Consider the following 20679-nt stretch of genomic DNA (forward strand, 5'->3'; position numbering starts at 1 on the left):
ACGACTCGTTAGGTAAACGAACGACGACAAACGTTCCCTGACACTCCGTCCACCTCCCCCCTGACACTCCTCCACCCCTCCCCCCCCCCTGACACTCCTCCACTCCCCCCCCCTGCACTCCTCCCACTCCCCCCCCCCTGCACTCTCCTCCCCTCTCTCACTCTCTCACTTGTTTTCCCTGCTTCCTTGTTGCACTTCTGCATCATTGCCATCACCCTCGCTCGCTCTGCATCTCTACACCTCTCCACTCAGCATTTTTTTTTTAGTGAATTGTACGCCAGCCTTCGCTTCATACAGAGAAAAACACTCATATAAGCAAAACAGCAACATGGAGAATCAGGGCCACAACAACCAGGACCCCGAAGGGCCCACCAACAACGAGGCGCCGGCTCCGGTAAAGGCGGAGGCCGCTGCTGCCGTATCGGCGCAGCAGATTTCGCTGAAGGTTGTCAACGCCGACGGCGCAGAGATGTTCTTCAAGATCAAGCGAGGGACGCAGCTGAAGAAGTTGATCGACGCGTACTGTAAGAAGCAGGGCATTTCCCGCGGTAGCGTTCGTTTCCTGTTCGACGGCGCGCCGATTGATGAGAGCAAGACGCCGGAGGATTTGGGCATGGAGGACGACGACGTGATAGACGCCATGGTGGAGCAGACAGGCGGGTCCGGGGTGGGACAGCGGTGAAGGCCTGTCTGTTTATCTGTGTGCATCTGTGCCTTCCCCCTCCCGCGGCCCATGCTCGTGGACAGGCAGCCGAAATAGAAACCTGTAGTAGGAAGGGGGGAGCGGCGGCGAGGGGTCGGCTGCGGACGGGGGGGTGAAGGGGAAGGGGCGGATAGGGTGTAGAAAGTTCGCCCAAGACGGTGCGCCACGTGTGTACATCTCTGTGCCCACCTGTTAGCACGCACACGCGGCTGTCATCCCTCCGCCGCCCCTCCCCCTCTCCCTTCCCTAGTGTCCTTTCGGTCTTCGAAAGAGAAGCCAGCGGATGTGAAGCAAACCACCCGGCACACGTGCCCGCATCGACCACCTCTTCTCTCGTACACACGACGCGTGTCACGCTGCATCTTTGGGTGGGTCTGGCAAAGCAGTGGGGAGTAGGCGTTTTTTTTCTGGGACATTTTCCACCGTCCCCGCGCTCAAGCCACCCCCCCCCCTCCCCCCTCCCTCCCCGTCCGCCGGGGTCGTGCCATGAGAACGGCCGACACGGTGGTTGGGCCGGATATACTACGCGAGACGCGCGGGCCACCCGAGGCTCCAAAAAAAACACTCTGTTTCACGCTATGATGGCGCACGCAGTTGATGTGATAACGCTGATCTCACTCGCGCCGCACGGATTCCCCCAGGCCGGGCGTCTAGCGCTGCCCCCCTTCCCCCCTCCTATGGTTCCTCTGGACGACACGCTAAGGGCTCTTTGTGCGCAGGCACACGCCTATGCACGAGCCCCTGTCGCCGCAGTCTCATCGCAGGGTCCCACCTGTCACGCCGCATGCAAGCAAGCCACCCAGGCACGCCCCTCCCCCTCATGGCATCGACTGAAATGGAAGGTGCAGACAACAAGTTCTCTCCTCCCCAGACAACAGCGTCGCCATGAAACCCCAGGATCCGAAGGTGCGATCACTGGGCGCACACGCTGTCAAGTCCAGGTGGCGTTGTATAGCGCGGCCCAACGAGGCACCCAGAGGCCAGAAGAACACAACTGATAGATGACCATAGCTCAGAGAGGTCCACGCCGATCATCCCCACAGTACGTGTGCGCGAGACATGTAGCATCTCCCACATCCTTCCGGGTGGGCTGACGAGGGGCACAGGTGCCGGAGGCATGACGAGGACACCCCGAATGACACCATCGAGTCCTTCAGGCTCTATTGCGATGAGTCCCACGCCATATATTATGGCATGCCGGGGCTTGGAGCGACTGAGGGGGAGACGCATGGCACACAGACACAGGGAACTAAGCCTCCAAGGGCTCCTGGCCTGAGGCTGTCTCACTTCCTCCTTGAGTTTATTCGGGCATTCGCCTGGGCCACCTCCTGTTATCCGCATGGCAGACGTCACCGCCATCGAGCAGGACCCTGGACGCGGCTCTCTTGGATCAGGTCATGCCGCTCACCCAAGCTCACCTGGAGTCGTTCGCGCCGCAGGTATGAGAGGAAGGGGCGAGGCAAAGACACAAGAAGAGCCCGTGTGTGAGGCGCATGGCCCGATGCGACGGCCGGGTGGTTTCTCATCAACGGCCAGGATGTAACTTTTTGGGGGGGCGCAGAAGAAGGCATAAGTGAGCGGGAGGGGGTGCGGTTGTGCGGTTGTGCACGCGTCTGGGATAATTTCGTCGTGCTGGTACGGATGCGTTGAAAACGAAAGCCACAGCGACAACTCGCAGTACGAAAAAAAAAAAAGAGAGACGCCACCTTTCATTTCTACTCTCTCGGCGCGCTTTCTGCTCCACAGCGCCTCTGTCACCTGCGCGAGTGCTCGTACCAGTCGTTAGCGGGCGCGGCGGACTGCCAGCAGCCTCACAGCTTTCCCCAGCTCGACCTCTCCTGCCGCTGCGTAGAGAGAGAGAGAGAGAAAGAGAGCACGCTGTGCATCCAGTCTCCGATGCTCGTCAAGTCCTCACTGATGGACGAGTGGTACTGTTCGTGTCTGCTCTTTCCCCCCTCCCCGCTCTCTCACTGGCCGCTCCTCTCCTTGCCTCTCTCTCTATCTGCTTCATCATCCGCCTCGTGCGCACTCCCGTGACACGCCCCTGTGTTCCTTCACACACACACACACACGTGTTGGCGCTTCTCTTCGTCTGTATCGCGCGGGTGTGGCGCGATGCCATTACATTATCGATTGCTGCTGCCATGCTGGGCAAAGCCTTTAGAGTTTTCATAGACGTATGCTAACCTTCCTAGCCCCTCCCCACCCCCAAATAACTCCCGTTCTCCCTGCCCCCATCAGCTGCCATGGCGCAACTCACAAGAGATGAGGTTCACACCTACGCCAAGGCCATGATAGCTGCCATCAAGACGCCTGCGTTTCAGGCGCGCGTGCGTGCCGCGATGAGTCGTGAGCCAACCCCGGCGGATGCCGAGGCCGTCATGGAGCGCTACGAAGAAGTACAGGCGGACTACTTCACGAATCACTACAACACCGAAGCCGACGATGTCTGTAGTGGTATCAGTGCCGGCGAGGGAAACGGTGACACAAGCAGCGCGGGTGGTACCTCCGCGAGTACTCAAGAGGCATCCGAGACACTGGCCAAGAAGGTATACGATATGAGCCTCGGCAGGGCAAGCGATGTGCCGACGCTGGACGGTGTCCACATCGTAGAGCAGTTGAAGAGTGCGGTGTGCGTCTACAAGGAAGCAGAGACGGTGCGGCTCATCACGCAGCTCTGTTTGCTGATCGAGTCACAGGTGACGGTACTGCCCGCAACCGTGCCAGCGTTGCAACACCTCTACAACAACTCAGGGCATGGCGCCCCTACGCTGCAGCAGCTCCAAGGGGCGTCCGCGCAGGCCGGCGACGGCCACAACGCTCTACCCGGCATGAACCCGTCTCCACAGGTAAGGCAAATGATGGAAATGGCGATGCGAACACTCAGCCCGAAGCAGCGTGAGACCCTCGAGCGGGTGCAGCGAGCGATGCTGAACGGTAGCCCGCCGTCGCCGGAAGACACACGCGACATGTTGCTCATTCAGCGTCAGCTTGGTGCCTTCATGCAGACCATTCAACGTTTCGCGCCAACGCCGAACGGCAGAGGTCGTGGCGGCGGTGGGGGGCAAAGTGCTTAGGAAGCCGCCACCCCGCGTCGACCACGCCACTGACGAAAAGGCGAAAAAATCAAACGGTGTGTACGGGAGGAGAGAGGCCGGCGTCATCGAATCACATCCTTGCGCGCACCCAGACAGCACAGCGGTGGTGTTTTGCTCTTTCCTTTTTACCTCTCCCCCCTTCCTCCTCCTGCCGCCGCGGTCATCAGCTGAATCAGAGCACCACTCAAGTTTCAGCAGCAGAAAGGGGTGATCATGCTCGGTTGCCTTTAACCCCCCACAAAGAGAGAGAGAGACACACACACACGCGCACGAACTGCCACGAAGTGGATCGGCGAAGAATTGCATTTTCTTTGCTGTCCCGTAACGCGCCTCTCGCTCTCCTCGATCTCATCCCAGCTCTGGCCTACACATTATTCTCTTATTCTCGTCCCTCCTCCCCCTCCTTCCATCCTGTCACTCATGCTCTGTTCAACGCTACACGCGAGGCGTAATCGCATGCCGTGCCATGTGCTCCGCCTGACGACTGGACTTCTCTACACCGCAGGCACTAAAGAGAGACAGCCGACACCCCAGCACACACGCCCTACACACCACCGAGTCGAAGAGCAGCCAACATCATTTCACCGGCACGATAGTCAGCACCCATGCCCCAACGAGCACGGCCGTCGGCGCAGCGACGCCAGCGCAGTAGCGGCAGACGCATCCCCGCGAGCGCCACCGAGGAGAATGAAACAGGCACCGCTACAAAGCGCCGGCGGGCAGATAGCCCGCTGAATGGCGGCAGCTCCAGCGACAAGAAGAGGCGGAGCGGATCACAAAACGCTGTCGCCACCACCGCGACGTCGCCGCGTCTTGACACGCCAACAACGGCGGCGCGCACCTCTCGTGAGTCAAACGCGTACAACCGCGAAACAGACGAGGAGGAGTCGGACATGCTCCAGCGCTTCTCCAACGTGTCAGTACGGCAACACGCACGGGAGACGTCCCCGTCGCATCTTGACTCAACGCCGCCGCCTTCGCCCTCTCGAACGTTTGACGGCCACAGAGACGCGGATCCGTCGGCGTACATCTCGTTGGCGCAACGCGGTGGTCAAACCGCCGGATCGCTGCAGCACGCCCCCGTCTTCGCGCTGCCTGCAAACGTCTGCAACGACACAGCAGGGGCGCCGCCTCCTGCACCGCCGTCAGTGTCGAGCCAGCGCGCTCGAAACTTTTCTCCAGCGTTGCTATCTCAGCTACTTCTGGCTGAGGCAGCGCGAGCAGATGCGACAGCAGCGGTGCAACAGTCGGGTCACAACAACTTTGAGGGTGTCAGCTACGGAAGCGCCGCGCCCTTCTGCGTGCCGACATCGATGCAGCAGTCACAGCGGCCACCAACTACGACTACCACAGTGGCAACCGAGTGGCGTCATCGCCGCCGTGACTCAGACGCGACATCTTTGTACGAGTCTCTACGAGAGTCACCATCCTCTTTGCCCCAGTCACCGCCGCTGCTCTCCATGGACTACCTCACCGTGTGCATCGGCGTCGTGCCCCTTCCGAGCTCGGGGGCGCCGTGTGGAACTGCCGCCTCGTGCAAGAGGAACCTATGGTGGCCCTGGCGTTGTACTACCCTAACGGTAAACTCCACTCCCGCGACCGACGACGTCGGTGAAGCAGCCTCTGACAGGGCTAGCCACAGCGCAAGAGCCTATAGCAGTGTTGTGGAAGTGAGCTGGCCCACCCCTCTTCACGACCCGACAGTCTCTATGCACCAGCTGCGACCGCGGCGCCTCTACACAAGTGGCCAGCAGCATACGGCTACCTCTGCAGTCGGAGACAGCTCTACCTTGACTACCTCGGCACACCTCACCGATGTCACAAGGCCAGCGCCGGCCGGCAGCGTGGTCTCGACCGATCCCAGCTTCTCCACTGGCCCCACCATGGAGGTGCTGGGGTGGTCAGGCGTGTTCGCAGCTGTTCCCCTCGTCCTTCCTGGCGCGCAACTGGCGTGTGGCCCGGATGCACCTGGTCTTGCCATGAAAGTGGGCAGGGATGCTCACCCCCGTCGTGGTGGCTGTGATGGCAGCTGTCAGTCTAAGGACCTGGTGTGCGCCGGTGCCGCCTCCATCTCTGTCATCCTGGCGTGAATACTCTGTGGAGGGGAACAGGGCTTTTATGTGTTGGGGGAAACGGGCGGAGAGATGGCGACGTCAGATGCGCCTCTACGGTGGTCGCCATACACGCCCCCCCCCCCTCCCCCTTCCCTGCCTCCGGCCTCCTCTCCCTCTTCGCCTTCACATGGCTCCCTCGTGTGGGTGTGGTGGGTAAAGACAGTACCGTCGTTGGATGGGCGCGCCGCTGACCCGTAGACGCAACCGTGAGCGAGACCAAGAGAGACGACTCGTAAAAAGAAAAAAACAATAGAGAACGTAAAGGATGACGTCCAACCGAAGGGCAGAGAGAGGCGCGACTGCTTCGGTGCATCCTTCGCCTCTCAGGAACTCGGAGGGGGGGCTACATAGCATTCTCACGCCGCTGCTGCTGGACCTAAAGAGAGACTGGGGGGCATGGGGGGGAGTAGATTGTGAGGAAAACAAGACGTAAGGCACCGGCGCCAATCTAGGCCACGCGAGCGCACACACACACACCCTTTCTATTGCTGTGCCAACTGGCGGAAGCCGAATCCCTCACCTCCGCTATTCATCCTCTCTGGTTTGCGCTCTGTGTATTGCAGCTACTGTTCCTCTTCCTCCCCCACCCTAGGCACTGCCACGGAGTGTCCTACCCCCTCCCCCTCCTCCCTTTTCTGGCTCCTCTCTCATCCACCACTCTGTGCACCAACGCACACGGAGTCAGGCACATACACGCACGCCCTCTCTGCTACAGATGCCGCCTTCACGCAAAGCATCACACGTCGCTACAACGCAGGCACCCCGCAAGCCCGCGAAACAGCAGCGGGGGCGGCAGCAGCAGCGAGCGCTTTCCCCTGCTCAGACCGTCGGGAAGAGTAGCCCTGCCAGTCTACTGGCTGCCACTGATGCAGCCGCCGTCGCCGCACCGCGACTGCTCAAGAAGAAGCGGCAGTTGAGGTCCCTGACAAGCACCCCCGACAGGTCATTGAATACTCTACCAGAGACGAACGAGACGACCACCTGGCGGACACACCTACTTCGTCTCGCTACGCAGGAGGCTTACACCGCCGCGACACTGCTGCGCTTGCTGCCCTCGTCAACGCCTGCCGACGTCAGAGATGGCGTACAACCAAACCAATTGCCCTTGGGCGCCTCTGTGTTGACGAAGAAACGTGTGTCCAGAGGGAATGCAGACGGTGCGTTGCCACCGACTGCCTCCGTTGCCCCCGCCGACGCTTCTTTTCTGCCTACTCAGACTGTCGAAGGGATGTCGTACGGAGAGCTCTGGGAAGGCCTGCTGACCCGCCTCCCTCTAGTGAACCGTGTCAACCCTGCCGCGGAGCTCACGCCAACAACTGGCGGCAACAACGACAGCAGTGGTAACACCGGTGGCGGCAGGCGGCGCGGCAGGGTTGACATGGTGGGTCATCAGCTGGACAACACGGCACCCTTGCCTTCTGCTATCGCTGGAGGGGGCGCGAAGGCGGGCACGGTCAACTCGCCGCCTGCCGCCAATATCGCCACGATGCTCTCCGCACTCGACCGGGATTGGCGCTCCTTCCTTCTCCACCGGCGCCAGAGCACCTCCGTGACGCGGGGCAGCCATCGCTGGACGAGCCGCAGCTGCCGCAGCTGCTGCTGCGGCAGCGGTGGCGGAAGCAACGCCACGGCAACGCCTATCGCTGCGGCTGGGAATTGCGCCCGTAGTGCTGTGCCCGCACAGGGTCACCACACAGCAGCACAGCAGCAGCAGCAGCGTCACCGACTCGAGAACCTCGCATGCTCATCCTACATGACCCACGCAGAGCAGCGAGCGATACACCGGTACTTCACCGCAGCCATCGCCACTGTGCCGAGTAGTACGCGACAAGGTCTTAGCCCCATCTGTGTGTTGGATTTCCTGTGAGCCTCTCAGCCCACTTTTGGATCTGCTCGTGTGAAGCGCCTCCTCCTTGCCTGGGAGAGAGGCCCAAAAAAGGCCAGAAGGGAGGAAGGGGAGGGGCCTCTCTCCCTTGTCTCCTCTCCCACACCCCTTTCTTCCCCTGCTCTACACCGCTGCTGCTATGTTCTTCTACAGACGCACACACAGAGAGAGAGGAGAGAATCAGCCCGGTCCTTCGCGTCCCCTTCTTTGTCATGTTTGTCGAAGCAGACAGGAGATGCTGTCCGCCTCACTTTCTCTCTCCCCCTCTGCTGCTGCTGCTGCTGCTCAATCCAGGTGCACTGGAGGAGCTCTCCACCTGACGAAGATGAAGTGTACACACGCACACGCATAGGCACTGACAACGCCTTACCAGCTCACGTTCGCACCCTCACTTTCACTCCTGCCTCCCTCCCCCCCCCCTCCACGGGCACCCACATATCGCCTCTTCGCGGCCTTTCCATATGCTGAAGGGAATCGATCCGAGTACGCCTCGACCCCCTCCCTCATTCCTATTCACCGACATTAGCGCGCGCACCGCACCCCGTGGGCAGTCGTTACGTGCGCGAGTACATTCGCCAAGCCACCCCCTCCCCCTTGGTCCGCCACACTGACGCACGTCTACACAGGCGCGATGCTGAAAACTGGCAAGGATCTCTCGCAGGGCCAGGCCTTCCACCGGCAGCTGCTCAGCGAGTACAACACGGAGATTACGTTGGAAAATTACGTCTCTTACTTTGATCTGAAGCCAATTGCGAAGAAGATCGAGCACATTCGGCAGGAGTTGGAGTCCACGTACCGTGACCGATATACCCACCGCAGTGTCAGTGACGGTACCTCGGTGACGTCAGCGTTGACGAGTGCCGAACGGCCGCATGGCAGCACCATTACCATCTTCATTGACCCGCTCTCGCCGCTCTTCTTTGAATCACCCGGCTTCGCGGAGCTGAAGGTGACTGACAATGGTCTGGCAGAGCTCGTCCAGAACCGCATCCAGCTACAGGAGAAGTTCTTCGAGAAGCTACATGAGTCATACCTGCGTGTAAAGCACTACCTCATCAAGCTCGAGTGCAGTTTTGTCAACTCTGTAGCGGAGCTACGCACTTTCAATGAAGACCATATCCGCAACGAGCTCCCGCACGACTACATTCCATCGCTTTACCTGAAACTTGAAATCATCGCCAAGTACCGCGCACTTAATCTGATCGCGTTCCGCAAGATCCTGAAAAAGTTCCTGGAGCGGTGCGCCTGCGACAGCCTCGAGCTCCTGCAGCGCGTCATCAATATTGACCGGCTCATCTACGCGAGTAACGTCTCACAGCCCTCCATTGACTTCCGAAGCGCGGCGCTCGACCTCATTGTCGTCTACGGCACCGTCTTCCGGCTCACGTACGAGCAGGCCGTCCGCCACATAAAGCAGTACGAGAACCGCACCGGCGTCAACGCGCAGCGTATCCTGCCAAACAGCCAGACCTTCTTTGTCGCCGACGCCTTCCCCCACCACGAGCGCGCGGGCCGCTTTGCGGTCCGGGTGCTCTCCGGCACGTGCAGCCTCTTTTGCGAGAAAATGATCACCGAGGTGCTGCAGTGCCCGCGCTATCCCGGTAACAGCTGCGGCCGCTTTGCGAACGGGGAGATCAGCGTGACCCTGCAGTGCCCTGTCCGCGGCGATGACGTGTTCGTCGTGCAGTCTATGGTCGCCCTCGAGTCAGAAAACCTCAGCAACTCGGGGGCGCTGATGGAGCTGGCACTGCTGGTTCACTCGGTGCAGCTCGCGGCAGCGGCGCGCATTACGGCCGTCATTCCGTACCTCTCGTACACGCGCAACGTTGCCTCCATCTCGGCCGTGGCGGAGTTGATTGAGTCGGTCGGCTGCCACCACGTCATCACGGTGGACATGCACAGCGACCAAGTGGAGGGTATGTTCTCCATCCCGATTGAGGGCATCTCGGCCATGTATGAGTTTGTGCGGTACATCTCAAATCTCCTGGAGAGCGAGGGAAACACGTTCGAGAACATCACAGTCGTCGCGCCAACTGGCGAGTTCCTCGGTCGCGCAAAGGAGTTCGCGGATGCGCTGATGCGGTATAACCACCTCGACAGCGCCACGCAGTTCGTGTCGGTGTGCACGGCGGTGCGGCGAGTGGAGACGCAGCAGTCCGTGGGCACCAACGGCGGCAACCGCGATGACTACGAGATGCCGCGCGCAGGGGTAGAGCACCACCGCTGCGTCAGCCCCTCCGTGCCTGAGGAGCTGGTACATCCGTCCAAGTGGCAGCAGGTTCAGGTGCCGGTGACGCGGAATGTGGAGTGCTGCACACCGAACAGTAGCGGCGTCGCTAGCGTGTCGACGAGCCACTTCTTGATAAACACCCCCACCGACGCCAGCGGGATACAGTATCTGCATAGTCCCACTACGCCCAGCGCCGCAGATGCTCTGGCAGCGGAGCTAGTTGCCGTCGTCGGCAGCGAATCAGCAGTTGTGGGTCCTGGCATGCACAACAACTACATCAGCAACAACGGCACCGCACAGGGCGGTCTCCACAGCCTTCTGCTGCACCGCCACCATGACGCAGGCTTGCACCACAGCCGCAGTACCCTGGGTATCGAGAAGGCCCTTCGGCAGCAGGAAGAGGGCCGCCAGGCGCTCATCCTGCGTAAGGAGGCTGTTCGCAGCGAGTATAAGAACTACGCCCTTGTCGGCGATGTTGCGGGGCGTCTGTGCATTATCATCGAGACTGTGATCGATGAGGCTATTAACATTGCACACGTGGCGCGCTGTCTACAAGAGCACCGCGCAGATCGCATTATCCTCATTGCCACTCACGCTGTGATGTCTGGCAAAGCGGTTGATGTGCTCATCGAGTCGCCCATTGACCTGATCGTGGTTACGGATAGTGTGAATCAGGACGAACTCATGAAGAACCCGGCCCTGGCGCGCAAGCTGCGCGTCGTACCGATTGCCCCACTGCTCGCGCGGGCAATCGAGAAGATTCACAGCGAGAACACGCTCGCGACACTCTTCGAAAAGTCGTAGCACACGCGAGCGAAGGCAGACGTACGGCGACGTAAGCCCCCAATGCATTTCAGAACAAAGAGGGGGGGTATAGTCGCCTAAGTAGTGATGTGGCCTGCAAAACAGCACAAGCGAGCGCATCACCAAACGCTCTCACACTCTGCGCAGGCACTGTGTGTGGGGGGGGGGGAATTAGGGGGAGCAGCACGCGCTCGCTGTGGGGGAAAGTGGTGGTGAGCAGAGGCGATGATAGCTGCGCTGTCCTCTATGTTTCCCTGTAATAATGCGTAGATGCGCTACTTGGCGCGGAAGAAGGACTAACGCAACAGGAGGAGGATGAAGCCGATATGGACACTCTTCTTCTGCTGTCTGCCCAAGTACGCAGCAGACACAGCGGACATCGCGCATTTCGGTTTCCCCACCCACCTACCCACCCCCCTGTCCTCTGTTCAAACTCGTTCTCGCGGACGTTGCTCTGCTTTTGGGGGGTTCGCCAGCTCATCTCTGTGGGGTTTGTCCTCCTTTTGGGGGGGACGAAGAGCTCAAATCTCCACCACCCCTGTCCCTCTCTCTCTCTCTCACACGCGCGCGCTTTTTCGCGTTCGGTGATGGCGGACCACAGCGGCTGGCGGGAAAAAGCTCAGCAAACCAAAGCTGCCTTGCGCGAGAAACCGAGAAAAGGAGGGCTACTCATACGAGCACAACGAACCTTAAGCCCTGCCCACCCACCCCCCGCACTCTGCTCACCACGGATGCACAGGCCGTATCCTTGCGCACGACAAGCAGACGCAATCAAGGACAGCACAGATGACATCACGTGTGCGAGCATGTATGTATGTCGGCGAGGGGTAGGGAAGGGGGACAAGGGTGAAGTGTTTTCTCTTCGTGCCTGTGCTTATCCCGAGTGCTCGCGCTGTGGCATGTATGCACTTTAAGGCCTCTGACGACGAAGGGGCGACGGTTGGGCGCCTCTTCACTCTGCTACGTCTCTCTCTCTCTCTCGGTAGGTGTGGTGCGGCACAGCGTGCGTGTGGGTGTGCCATTCAGCGCTCATGGCGCAGCAGCAAGGACGTACGCGCCGACATGGTATCCGTCCCCTGCGCCTACCGCACGCGCGACAGGGGCCCTGCTTGCCTCTCCTCCCCGCGCTTACCCCCATTTGTGTGGTAGCTTTAAGGGGGTATTTTCTTCGCTGTTCTGTTTTGTTCCCCCCCCCCCCCCGACTCGATTTCGCTTGGCGACAAGCCCATAATCGCACCCCACCCACCCCTACCACAAAGCCGAAAGAAACGGTCAGGGGCCTTTTAAACGACACAATTGTCAACGCCGCCTCCAACTCCGCTGGCTCGTCCACCCCCCCCCCTCCTCCCTCCCCTCCACACTCAACGCACACACAAACGTGCGCCACATCAAGAGCGCACAGACAGCCTCGAGGACGCAGAAGTTGCGAAGCGAAACGAATCAGCGAAAAAAAAAAGAAAAGAGGTCGAGTCTGCGGCAGCGGTGAGTGGCAGTGATGAATGGAGAGAGAAGGGGAGGGGGGACCAGGCGAGATGGACGATGCCACGTGTGGACGAAAAGGTCGTGGGAATGACAAGCGTGTCGCTAGTTGGCGATTAGCGCCTTACCCCCAAAAGGTCTCTCTCTCTCTCTCTCATCTCGCCACCGCTTGTGCCTCCTTCTCTTCTCTTTTCCTCTCTCCTCCCGACACGGCGTGCTGCGATAACGTGGAACGCCATCGAGTGGACGTGGGGAAAGGGTGAAGCAGATTTGAGCCCGATCTTCTCCCTCCATTGACTCTCTCTCTCTCTCTCTGGAATGGAGTGGCGATCTCACTTGACCATCACGACATGCCAGTTTGCTGCTCCTCCCCCACCCCACTTAGCTCAGCGCTCCAACCCGCTTTTCCCTCCCTCTTTCTCCCGGCATCCGGCCCGCTGACATGCTTCGATATTGCGGCTGCAAAGCAGAAAAATACCACACTTGCATGGGTTTCTTCATTAGGCACACGCACCCTTTTCACTCTGACATTGAGCGTCTCCATACCGAACTTTAGCTCCAACAAGCCCATCGACTCCGACTCACAGCTCGGTTCACCCCCTCCCCTTCTCTCTCTCTCTGGTGCGCATGTGCACACGCAGGGAAGTGCAGCGCGCATCGTCCACTGTCTTCTCTGTTGTTTGGAATTTTGCTGGTTTCCTTCTGTCTTTTTTTCGTCTCTGTTTTGAGCGTCGGACGGCGCACTCCGCCCCTTCGTGCTGTCACGGTGCGGGGGCCCGTACCCTCGTGCTGAGCTCGTTGTGACTCCGTTGCGTTTATTTCGTCGTCTCTGGGTGTGTTTAGTCGCCTTGTTGCCCTCCTCGACAACCAACAATCAGCAAGGCTCGTGTCACTTGTGCCTTCGCGGAGGGACTCTGCCTGGCCCCCTCCTCTCCTTTCCTGCTCTCTCCTTCCACGCCGTCTTCCTCACAACCCTTGAGTATTCAGTGGGCGTTGCTGTCTCTGCGCGTGATTCTCCGCTCACCCTGAAAGCGTCGTGCTCTTTTAAGTCACCGTCATATTGTCCCTGTTGTAGGGGGGTTGTATGGGTCTGCGCCGCTGCCGCTGCCGCTGCCCCCCCCCTCCTCCTCTCCCTTCCCGGTGGTGGACGTCACCGTTGCCTTCTGTGTGTGTGTTTTTTTCCGTTGTTATCCTCTCTTTTGCTCGCATCCAGTTTGCCCATGTGCACCCCGCCGGTGCACAGCAGACGAACGATAGCAAAAATGCGATGGAGCGCGATCCCACTATCCCCACGTAGCACTGCCAGCCGCATTCATGAATCGCAAGGACCGCAGCGTCGTCATGCCTTCGGCAGCTTCCATTTCCTCCTTGCAGTCGTCATCGTCCTCCACGCTGCTGTAGCTTCGTTCTCCATCACTACCGCTCACGGCCTCCCTCTAGCAGGGCCAGCCTCCGTTACCGTTGCAGCGCAGGTGGACCCCCCTCTCCTCCTCTCGGATCCCCTCCCCCCAGCCATCCCAGCAGCGCCGTGGAGTACGCTCAACGAGTCACTCTTACCCTACCCCGTCTTCTACCCAGCCATCGCTGTGCTAAACAATTCCATCCTACTGCTCGGTGGCTGCGTCACGGCGACCTGCGAGACACCCGTGGACGAGTTCGTAACGACAACGGCCGCAATACGCCCCCACGAATACACCGCCACCTCACCGTACCATGAGCAGTTGATCTCCTTGAACGTGGAAAAGGGCAGCATCGCAGCAGTGCCACGGTTGACCCTGCCTGCCGGGCTCGGCTTTGCCGGCCGCCACGCAGCCGTCACGCTCACTGATAGTGTCTACGTCGCGCGTAGCTGCACCATGACCACGCGATCACCAGAGGAAGTGCTCAACATGACGGCGGAAGAGCTACAAGTAATGCAGGCAGCCTACGCGCCGGTGGTGGCGTTCTACCCAGAAGGAGGAGTGGATTCGAGAACGCATGCCGGCGACCCAGATCCGCCACCGGCGGTAAACCTGACCTATTTCGAGGTGCCCGCCAATCGCGTGCGCGTCAACGCCAGCTGCACCGCTCTTTCCACGGCAAACAAGTTGCTGATCATCGGTGGCTTCCTGCTTTCCGCCCAGCGCGTCACGGCCAGCGTTGACTCCTTCGACGTCGTCACGCGCAAGTACGAAGTCGATGTCGCCTTCCTGAGCGTCCCCGCGTTGCAGCCATCTGTGGCGACATCGACCGGATTTGCCGCCGTCGCAGGCGGCTGGATGTACGAGAGTGACACAACGGTTGGTGCGACTGGTGAAACTGAGTCACCGCCAGAGGTGAGGGGCGTGAAGAGAAGCAGCGGACTGAGTGCTAGCGGTAAGTCGCTGCATCGACCCAAGAAGCTGACAGCGTTGCCAGGGAAGTTATCGGCTTCCCCCTTCTCTGACGCATCATCATCATCATCGTCACGCCTAGTGAGGCGCTACTTGTTTGACCTCTTGTTTTTTGACTCCGACAGCCCCGCCCGCGGAGCAGTGGGGACGGGGGGAATCATCTGTACGTCGCCGGTGGACGCATCTGCGTTACCGCGCACAGTCGTTGAGGACATTCTGCTCTCAGTGAACGGCTGCCACGTGACGTTGTTCGGTGGACAGGTGATCCTGACCGATCACAATCTAGATCACATCGCGGTGCTGGACATACGTGCAACGACGGCATGGGACTTCGCCGCTCGAGCGCCGTTGGTCCCGCCGCCGCCGTTGGCGGTGACGCTGTTGCAGACCGCGAAGGTGAACGCGCCCGCACGCGCAGTTGTTGATACCGCGAGTGCGGCAAGCCACAACATCACCGCCAGCCACAAAGGGAGAGGGGTGAGGAGGTGCGCCGAGTCCAGTAGCCGCCACCACGATCACGCTGCATCTACAGTGCTGAGTGCCAGAGGCGGCAACAGTGGAGGCAGCGACTCAACTTCCACATCCTCCTCAACGTCATCGTCCGGGGCCATCGCCTCATCGTCGTCTCTACCGACGCCGACGCCGACGCCGCCGCCGCCGGTGTACCGCTACTCGTGGATGCAGCCAACACTTATCCCGCTGCCCTACCCTCGTCCCCCTACCAGTACGGCAACGCCAGACCCAACCGCCATGACGGACACCATCCTCATCTATTACGCCATTGGCGGCGAGGACGTGTGGTCACAGGTAGTCACCAATGAGGACGACGTTGCTGCTGATCGTCTTCTTGGTACGTCGCCCATGCCCCGCGGGGTGCAGCGGTTGCACAGTAGCCCCTCAGCTCTCCGTGCGACCCTCGATGGCGCGGAAGTCGTTGTCCGTCAGGAACCAGCGCTGCGCTGGGCTCAGCGGGTACTGCCGGACATGAATTATGACAGCGATCGCCCAGACCTACTCGCCGTGACAATGCCGACGCCGGTGTGGCCCGACGCGCTCACCCTGCAGACCACCTCCGAGGGCATAATCCATCTCCAATTTCCTGACCTCAACTACACTCGCTATTGCACGTGGAAGAGGCACGATGACGACGACGACGTTGTCTGCGCCGTCCGACTCAGCAGTCGTCGTGACTGTGTCGGCAACACCGCGGGCACACTCGACAGCGCCTACAACGGCGCCCCGAACACCACCGTTCTGTTCAGCGCCAGCGGTAGCACTAACCCGGTGTACGTGTGCTTCAGTTATGTAGTGCGCCCAACCTCGTGGCCTGTGTGCCGCATCCGGCAGTCCTTCTCCGTCTTGAACCCGATGATGCCGCTGCGTATCCTCGACAATAGCCACACCACCGCCGCACCGAGCCCTTCCCCGACACGCGACCCGGCCGACAGCACCACCAGTTCACCCCTTTTCATGCTCGCCGTCAGCGTCGCTGTCGTTACGTTGCTGGTGGCGGTACTCCTTGTGGCACGACTTCAACACGTGCCGGAGGATGGGCTGCTTGTCATGAGCCTGCTCGATCGCGACGATGGCGCAGGTGCGCAACACGCAAGTTCCACTACTCGCAGTGACGGTAGCGCGAGGTGCTGCAGACGACGCCGACGCAAGCGCCTTCTCCGCGGCAGCGGTGAGGACAACAGCAGTGGGCTGTACGACGCTGTACTCGGCGGAGGCGGCTCTGCTGAGGGCGGCGATGATGCCCTAAAAGTTGCGGATGTCGGCGATGACGATGAAATTGATCGACATCCCATTTCAACGTACGCCGAGTTCCTCCACGTTGTGAACTGTGCGCAGGAGGACAGTGAAGCACGTATGCTGGCGTCGGCAGCGGATGTCCTGCGATTGCACCAACACCGGTATCGCGTGCTCTCGCGGGTCGGTCAAGGGGCACACTCGCTGTGCTTCCTTGCACATCGCAAAGCGCCGCCACTGCCGCTGCCGCCAGCGGTGCAGCAGCAGCAGCAGCAGCAGCTGAAAGTAAGGAGTGTCGGCACTGGCATTGGCCGAGGTGTACGCGCGCTGGAGGGTGTGGCGAGTGCTATCACGCGTGTTTCCCCCTTCACGCGACCGCCGCCGCCATTCGCGGCTGCGACTACGCTGCCCTCCATCGCTACCTCGTCCCTGTGGGCCGCACGGCACAACCAGAGCACTGCTGTCGTGGTCAAGTACACGCAGTGCCCGGACGATGCAACACGTGCCGTCATAACACGCCTGTGTGAGCGCCTCCGCGACCTTCACACGGGCGCTGTGACGTCGGCGCTGGGTGAAACAGAGATTTATGGGTCTCATGGCAACGGCGCCTCGTCGCGTCACCCTCATCGGCGGTACCTTCCATCGGACATGCCGTGGACGTCCGCTGCCGGCGGGCTTCGACCCTCACATGTGTCGGCTCAAGTAACACGCGACGTCGCCCGCGAGGTGGTACGCGGCACGGGAAGCACTGGCAGGGGTGCGGCGACGGTGGAGGGGTTGAAGGCAGCTGCTGAGGATGCAACAGTGCCGCCAGCAAGCGGACGAAGCAGCAGTGCTGCAACCGTCACCACAGCAAGCCAAACGGGATGTCAGGCACTACCGCCACTCCCTTTCCCCGCGGACGTGGCGGGCGTGATCGACGGCGACAATGACGACGGCAGCTGCGCCTGGCTCGACGCTCACGAGGTGAACGTCGTCCTCTCGCTCTTCTTGCTGCTGCCGGAGGACTTGTTCGTCTCGTACGAGGTGAGTGTTCTTTACCAACAGAACAACAGCAGCCAGCATGCGCATGTTCACTGCGGCGGCCGCTTGACGCCGCTAAGCGTCTCACGCGGGGCGGTGGATTGGAATCGAAGCCACATCTGGTTCGGCGAGAATTCGGTGCAAGCAGAAGCATCTCATCAGTGCCAACCTCACCAATGCATATCGATGCCGCCAGTGCCGCAGAGCTTCCTCACGCAGTCAACTCCGCGTGTGTGCTGGGCTGCCTGCGTGAACCTACTTCAGCCCTCCACCGTCAGCCCATGGAGTCTTTGCTTGGTCATGCCGTACGAGCGCAACGGCAATCTTGCCGAGTTCATTCTGCGTTGTCAGCAGATTCAACTGCCTCCCACAGACTTGGCGAGCGCGAGGGACACGGAAAGTACCAACCTGAGCAGCAGCAGCAGCCGCTCCGTGCCTCTCGCACGCGTGGCACCCGTGCGCTACTGCTGGACCGAGTCGCTTCTCTGCTCCGTCCTCTTTCAAGTATGCACAGGGCTTCAGCTGCTGCATGCGCAGTCGCCGCCCATCCTGCACGGCAACATCAAGGAGACGAACTTACTGTTGCGGGAGCCGGCCAGCTTCTCGGTAGCACGGCGACGCGTAGTCGTCGCAGAGACACCGGCGGCACTGGAAGGGATGAGGATGGGTGGTGGGAGTGGCGGTCGCAGTGGGCCACCAGACGCGAAGGGGGGTCTGGACATGGCCGCCGCCACAACGCGCGTACCTAGAACGCAGCAGCCAAACGGTGAGGAGGATGACCGGCGGGACGGTCGCGTTGAAGCCAGGACTGCAGCTGCGCCTGCCACCTTCTGGCGTGCAGGCCGCTCGGCAGAAGCCACCACGGCTGCCTGGTATGCTGGCTCGCCCGTCGGGTACCCTTCGTCATTTTTTGTGGGATCACCTCCTCCTCTGCACCGCGAAGGCGCTGCAATGCCACGATCTACCGCGGCTCGCTCGCAGAGTGTGCTACAGAAAGGGCAAGTGCAGCCACAGTTACAAGAATGCGACCCGCTGCAGCCACAGGAGCTTGAACAGCACCTGCTCAGTGCGCGTACCTACCTGCCCATCAGCCTAACGGATGGTGGCATGTCGTGGTGGCTGACAGTGCAACTTCCGCTGCGGCTACGTGGGTGCTTTGGACCCACTACCCGGTCCACTCTTCGACAAACCCCCGCTGGGCTCTGCTGGCTGCATCGGTTCCACTCATCTCCGCCGTCGTCTTCGCCGCCCATCACAACCAAGAGTAGCGTCATTCCGTTCGATGGCTGCATTGTGGCGTTGGCGCACTTCTTGTTCACATTCATAGAGGTGCCCACGCACATCGCACCGGAGCTGCTGTGGGGGCAACTGTGCACGCTCTCGCAGGCTGACCACGGTGTAGAAGAAGGTGGCGCTGTTGCTGCTGCTCTCGCCGTGCCCCACTCATCTCTGACACAGCCACCGCCGTCACTCTACTCCACTCGAACCCGCCGAGAACAGTACGTGCCGAACTCTCGCCGCGATGGCCGTTGTCGACGCGGCAACAGCGACAGCACCACGCGCCGGCGCTGTGGTGATGCGGCGCTTGAACCCGCCTCCTCTCCGGTGGTGGGCTCGGCGAATCCAGTGAGTACAACTGCCAGTGACGAGCTAAGCGCGAACGCGACGGAGGACATGCAAGGCCTCGGTGGGCTGCCTCAGCCACAGCGGCAGGATGACCCGTACGCGGACGAGGACATGGTGGACAAGGACGTGGAAATCGACGCCGACGAAGACGGTATCTTCACCCGCGAGGAGGTGAGTGCTCTAACCTCCGCTATGTGGAAAGCTGAAGGACTTTCCCGCGTGCCGCACAACCGTCGTCTCCACTGCCCCTCTTCTCCTCAACAGCCCGCCGCTGCCGCGGCGGCGGACCCCTCGATACCAGGCGCCTCCACTACCACGTCAGGAGGAAGCGGCGCGCCAGGAAAGACTACGCTGCTGCTGTTGAACAGCATCAGTGCGGCAGGTGGTCGTCGTGGACAGTTGTCGAGCTTCTCTGAGGCATCCCTGCTTGCAAATCCTACCACTGCTGCAGCAGGCGCGTCGTCCAACTCGTCTACGCAGCTGACGTCACAGGCGGTACCCCCTAGGCTGCGCATCAGCTCGTCGTTGCGCGCATCACCAAACAGTACGCTGCACCATTGTCATGACGTGGATCGCCAACCCTGTAGCAACAGCAGCAGCGGTGGTCGACGGATGACTGGGGGAGGAGGCTCGGTCGGCGGAGGAGGAAGCCGCAGCAACTCGAAAGTGTACGAGCTGCTCATCCAGCGGGTACTGGCGATGGACACAGCGAGTGACGTATGGAGTCTTGGCATTCTGCTCTACGGCATGTGTGCCGACGCCGTGGATGGGCACCAGCAGCAGCAGCAACAGGAAACCTCCACTCCCACAAGGATGTCCAAGCCGAGCCAGCTGCATTCGACTGCAGTCAATGGCTCTCGTAGCCACGCGCACGAAGCTTCTACTACTGATACGCTGCCTCCAGCCATTCTGACCTGCACAGGTGCGTCACGGCTGGCCCAGCAGGCATTCTCGGCACTCCTTGGCGACCTCTACGAGCTTTCGGTAGCCGGAGTGCCGAGCGGCTACCGCGGCAACAAGGGGTGCCCCTGCAATGCTAGTGCTGGTCTGCAGTCGGTAGGCGTCGATGTGGACGATGGTGCGGGGGTGGACCAGCTGGACGACAATGCCGACGACCGCCTCCGCTGGCCTCGCTCGTGTGCGCTGGAAGATGAGGTCATGAAGGCCATCTGCGAAGCCGGCTACACACACGCGTTCGCGGTCATTCTAGCGAGCATGCTGTCACCGGTAGCGGCACGCCGTCCAAGCGCCGGCAACATTGTGAGCCAGCTGCGTCTCGTGACCGCAGCCGCCCCTGCCAGCGCTGCGTCCAGCACCATGCGCGATGGTGGTGGCGGCGTTGCAGGTGAGACTTGCGAGTACCGCGTCGCGCAGCAACGCGCGCGCCTGCGCGCCCACCACAGCGGTGCAAGCGATATCACGTCGGCCGCTGTACTACACGAGTGCACAGCCCGTATGGCTTTGCGATCGACGATGATCGCAGACACACAACGCAGCGACATAAATGTGTAAGTCAGTCAGTCAGTCCGTCTGTCTGTCTGCGTGTGGGGGGGGGGGGGGGGTCCTTCCAGCACGTGCCGCTGCTTTGCTCTTCTC

At 60.9% G+C, this 20679-nt stretch overlaps 6 protein-coding genes across 6 annotated transcripts, besides 1 other annotated feature; all 6 read left to right on the forward strand.

Moving 5' to 3' along the window:
* Positions 1-328: 328 nt before the first annotated feature.
* On the forward strand, positions 329-682 carry LPMP_080480 (small ubiquitin protein, putative; the record flags this gene model as incomplete). The annotated part of the gene is made up of 1 exon (XM_010705877.1): positions 329-682. One exon carries the CDS (start codon positions 329-331, stop codon positions 680-682), a length of 354 nt encoding a protein of 117 aa, XP_010704179.1.
* Positions 683-1185: 503 nt separating this feature from the next.
* Positions 1186-2303: a repeat region.
* Positions 2304-2949: 646 nt separating this feature from the next.
* Positions 2950-3780, forward strand: LPMP_080490 (hypothetical protein; the record flags this gene model as incomplete). The annotated part of the gene is made up of 1 exon (XM_010705878.1): positions 2950-3780. The coding sequence occupies one exon, from the start codon at positions 2950-2952 to the stop codon at positions 3778-3780; it is 831 nt and encodes a 276-aa protein (XP_010704180.1).
* A 914-nt stretch (positions 3781-4694) lies between these two features.
* LPMP_080500 (hypothetical protein) lies at positions 4695-5891 on the forward strand (the record flags this gene model as incomplete). Its single annotated transcript, XM_010705879.1, has 1 exon — positions 4695-5891. One exon carries the CDS (start codon positions 4695-4697, stop codon positions 5889-5891), a length of 1197 nt encoding a protein of 398 aa, XP_010704181.1.
* Positions 5892-6630: 739 nt separating this feature from the next.
* Positions 6631-7782, forward strand: LPMP_080510 (hypothetical protein; the record flags this gene model as incomplete). The annotated part of the gene is made up of 1 exon (XM_010705880.1): positions 6631-7782. One exon carries the CDS (start codon positions 6631-6633, stop codon positions 7780-7782), a length of 1152 nt encoding a protein of 383 aa, XP_010704182.1.
* Positions 7783-8431: 649 nt separating this feature from the next.
* LPMP_080520 (ribose-phosphate pyrophosphokinase, putative) lies at positions 8432-10834 on the forward strand (the record flags this gene model as incomplete). Its single annotated transcript, XM_010705881.1, has 1 exon — positions 8432-10834. One exon carries the CDS (start codon positions 8432-8434, stop codon positions 10832-10834), a length of 2403 nt encoding a protein of 800 aa, XP_010704183.1.
* Positions 10835-13533: 2699 nt separating this feature from the next.
* Positions 13534-20595, forward strand: LPMP_080530 (protein kinase, putative; the record flags this gene model as incomplete). The annotated part of the gene is made up of 1 exon (XM_010705882.1): positions 13534-20595. One exon carries the CDS (start codon positions 13534-13536, stop codon positions 20593-20595), a length of 7062 nt encoding a protein of 2353 aa, XP_010704184.1.
* Positions 20596-20679: the final 84 nt, after the last annotated feature.

The sequence above is a fragment of the Leishmania panamensis genome, assembly GCF_000755165.1.
Source record: "Leishmania panamensis strain MHOM/PA/94/PSC-1 chromosome 8 sequence".
In the NCBI taxonomy this organism is placed as follows: domain Eukaryota; phylum Euglenozoa; class Kinetoplastea; order Trypanosomatida; family Trypanosomatidae; genus Leishmania; species Leishmania panamensis.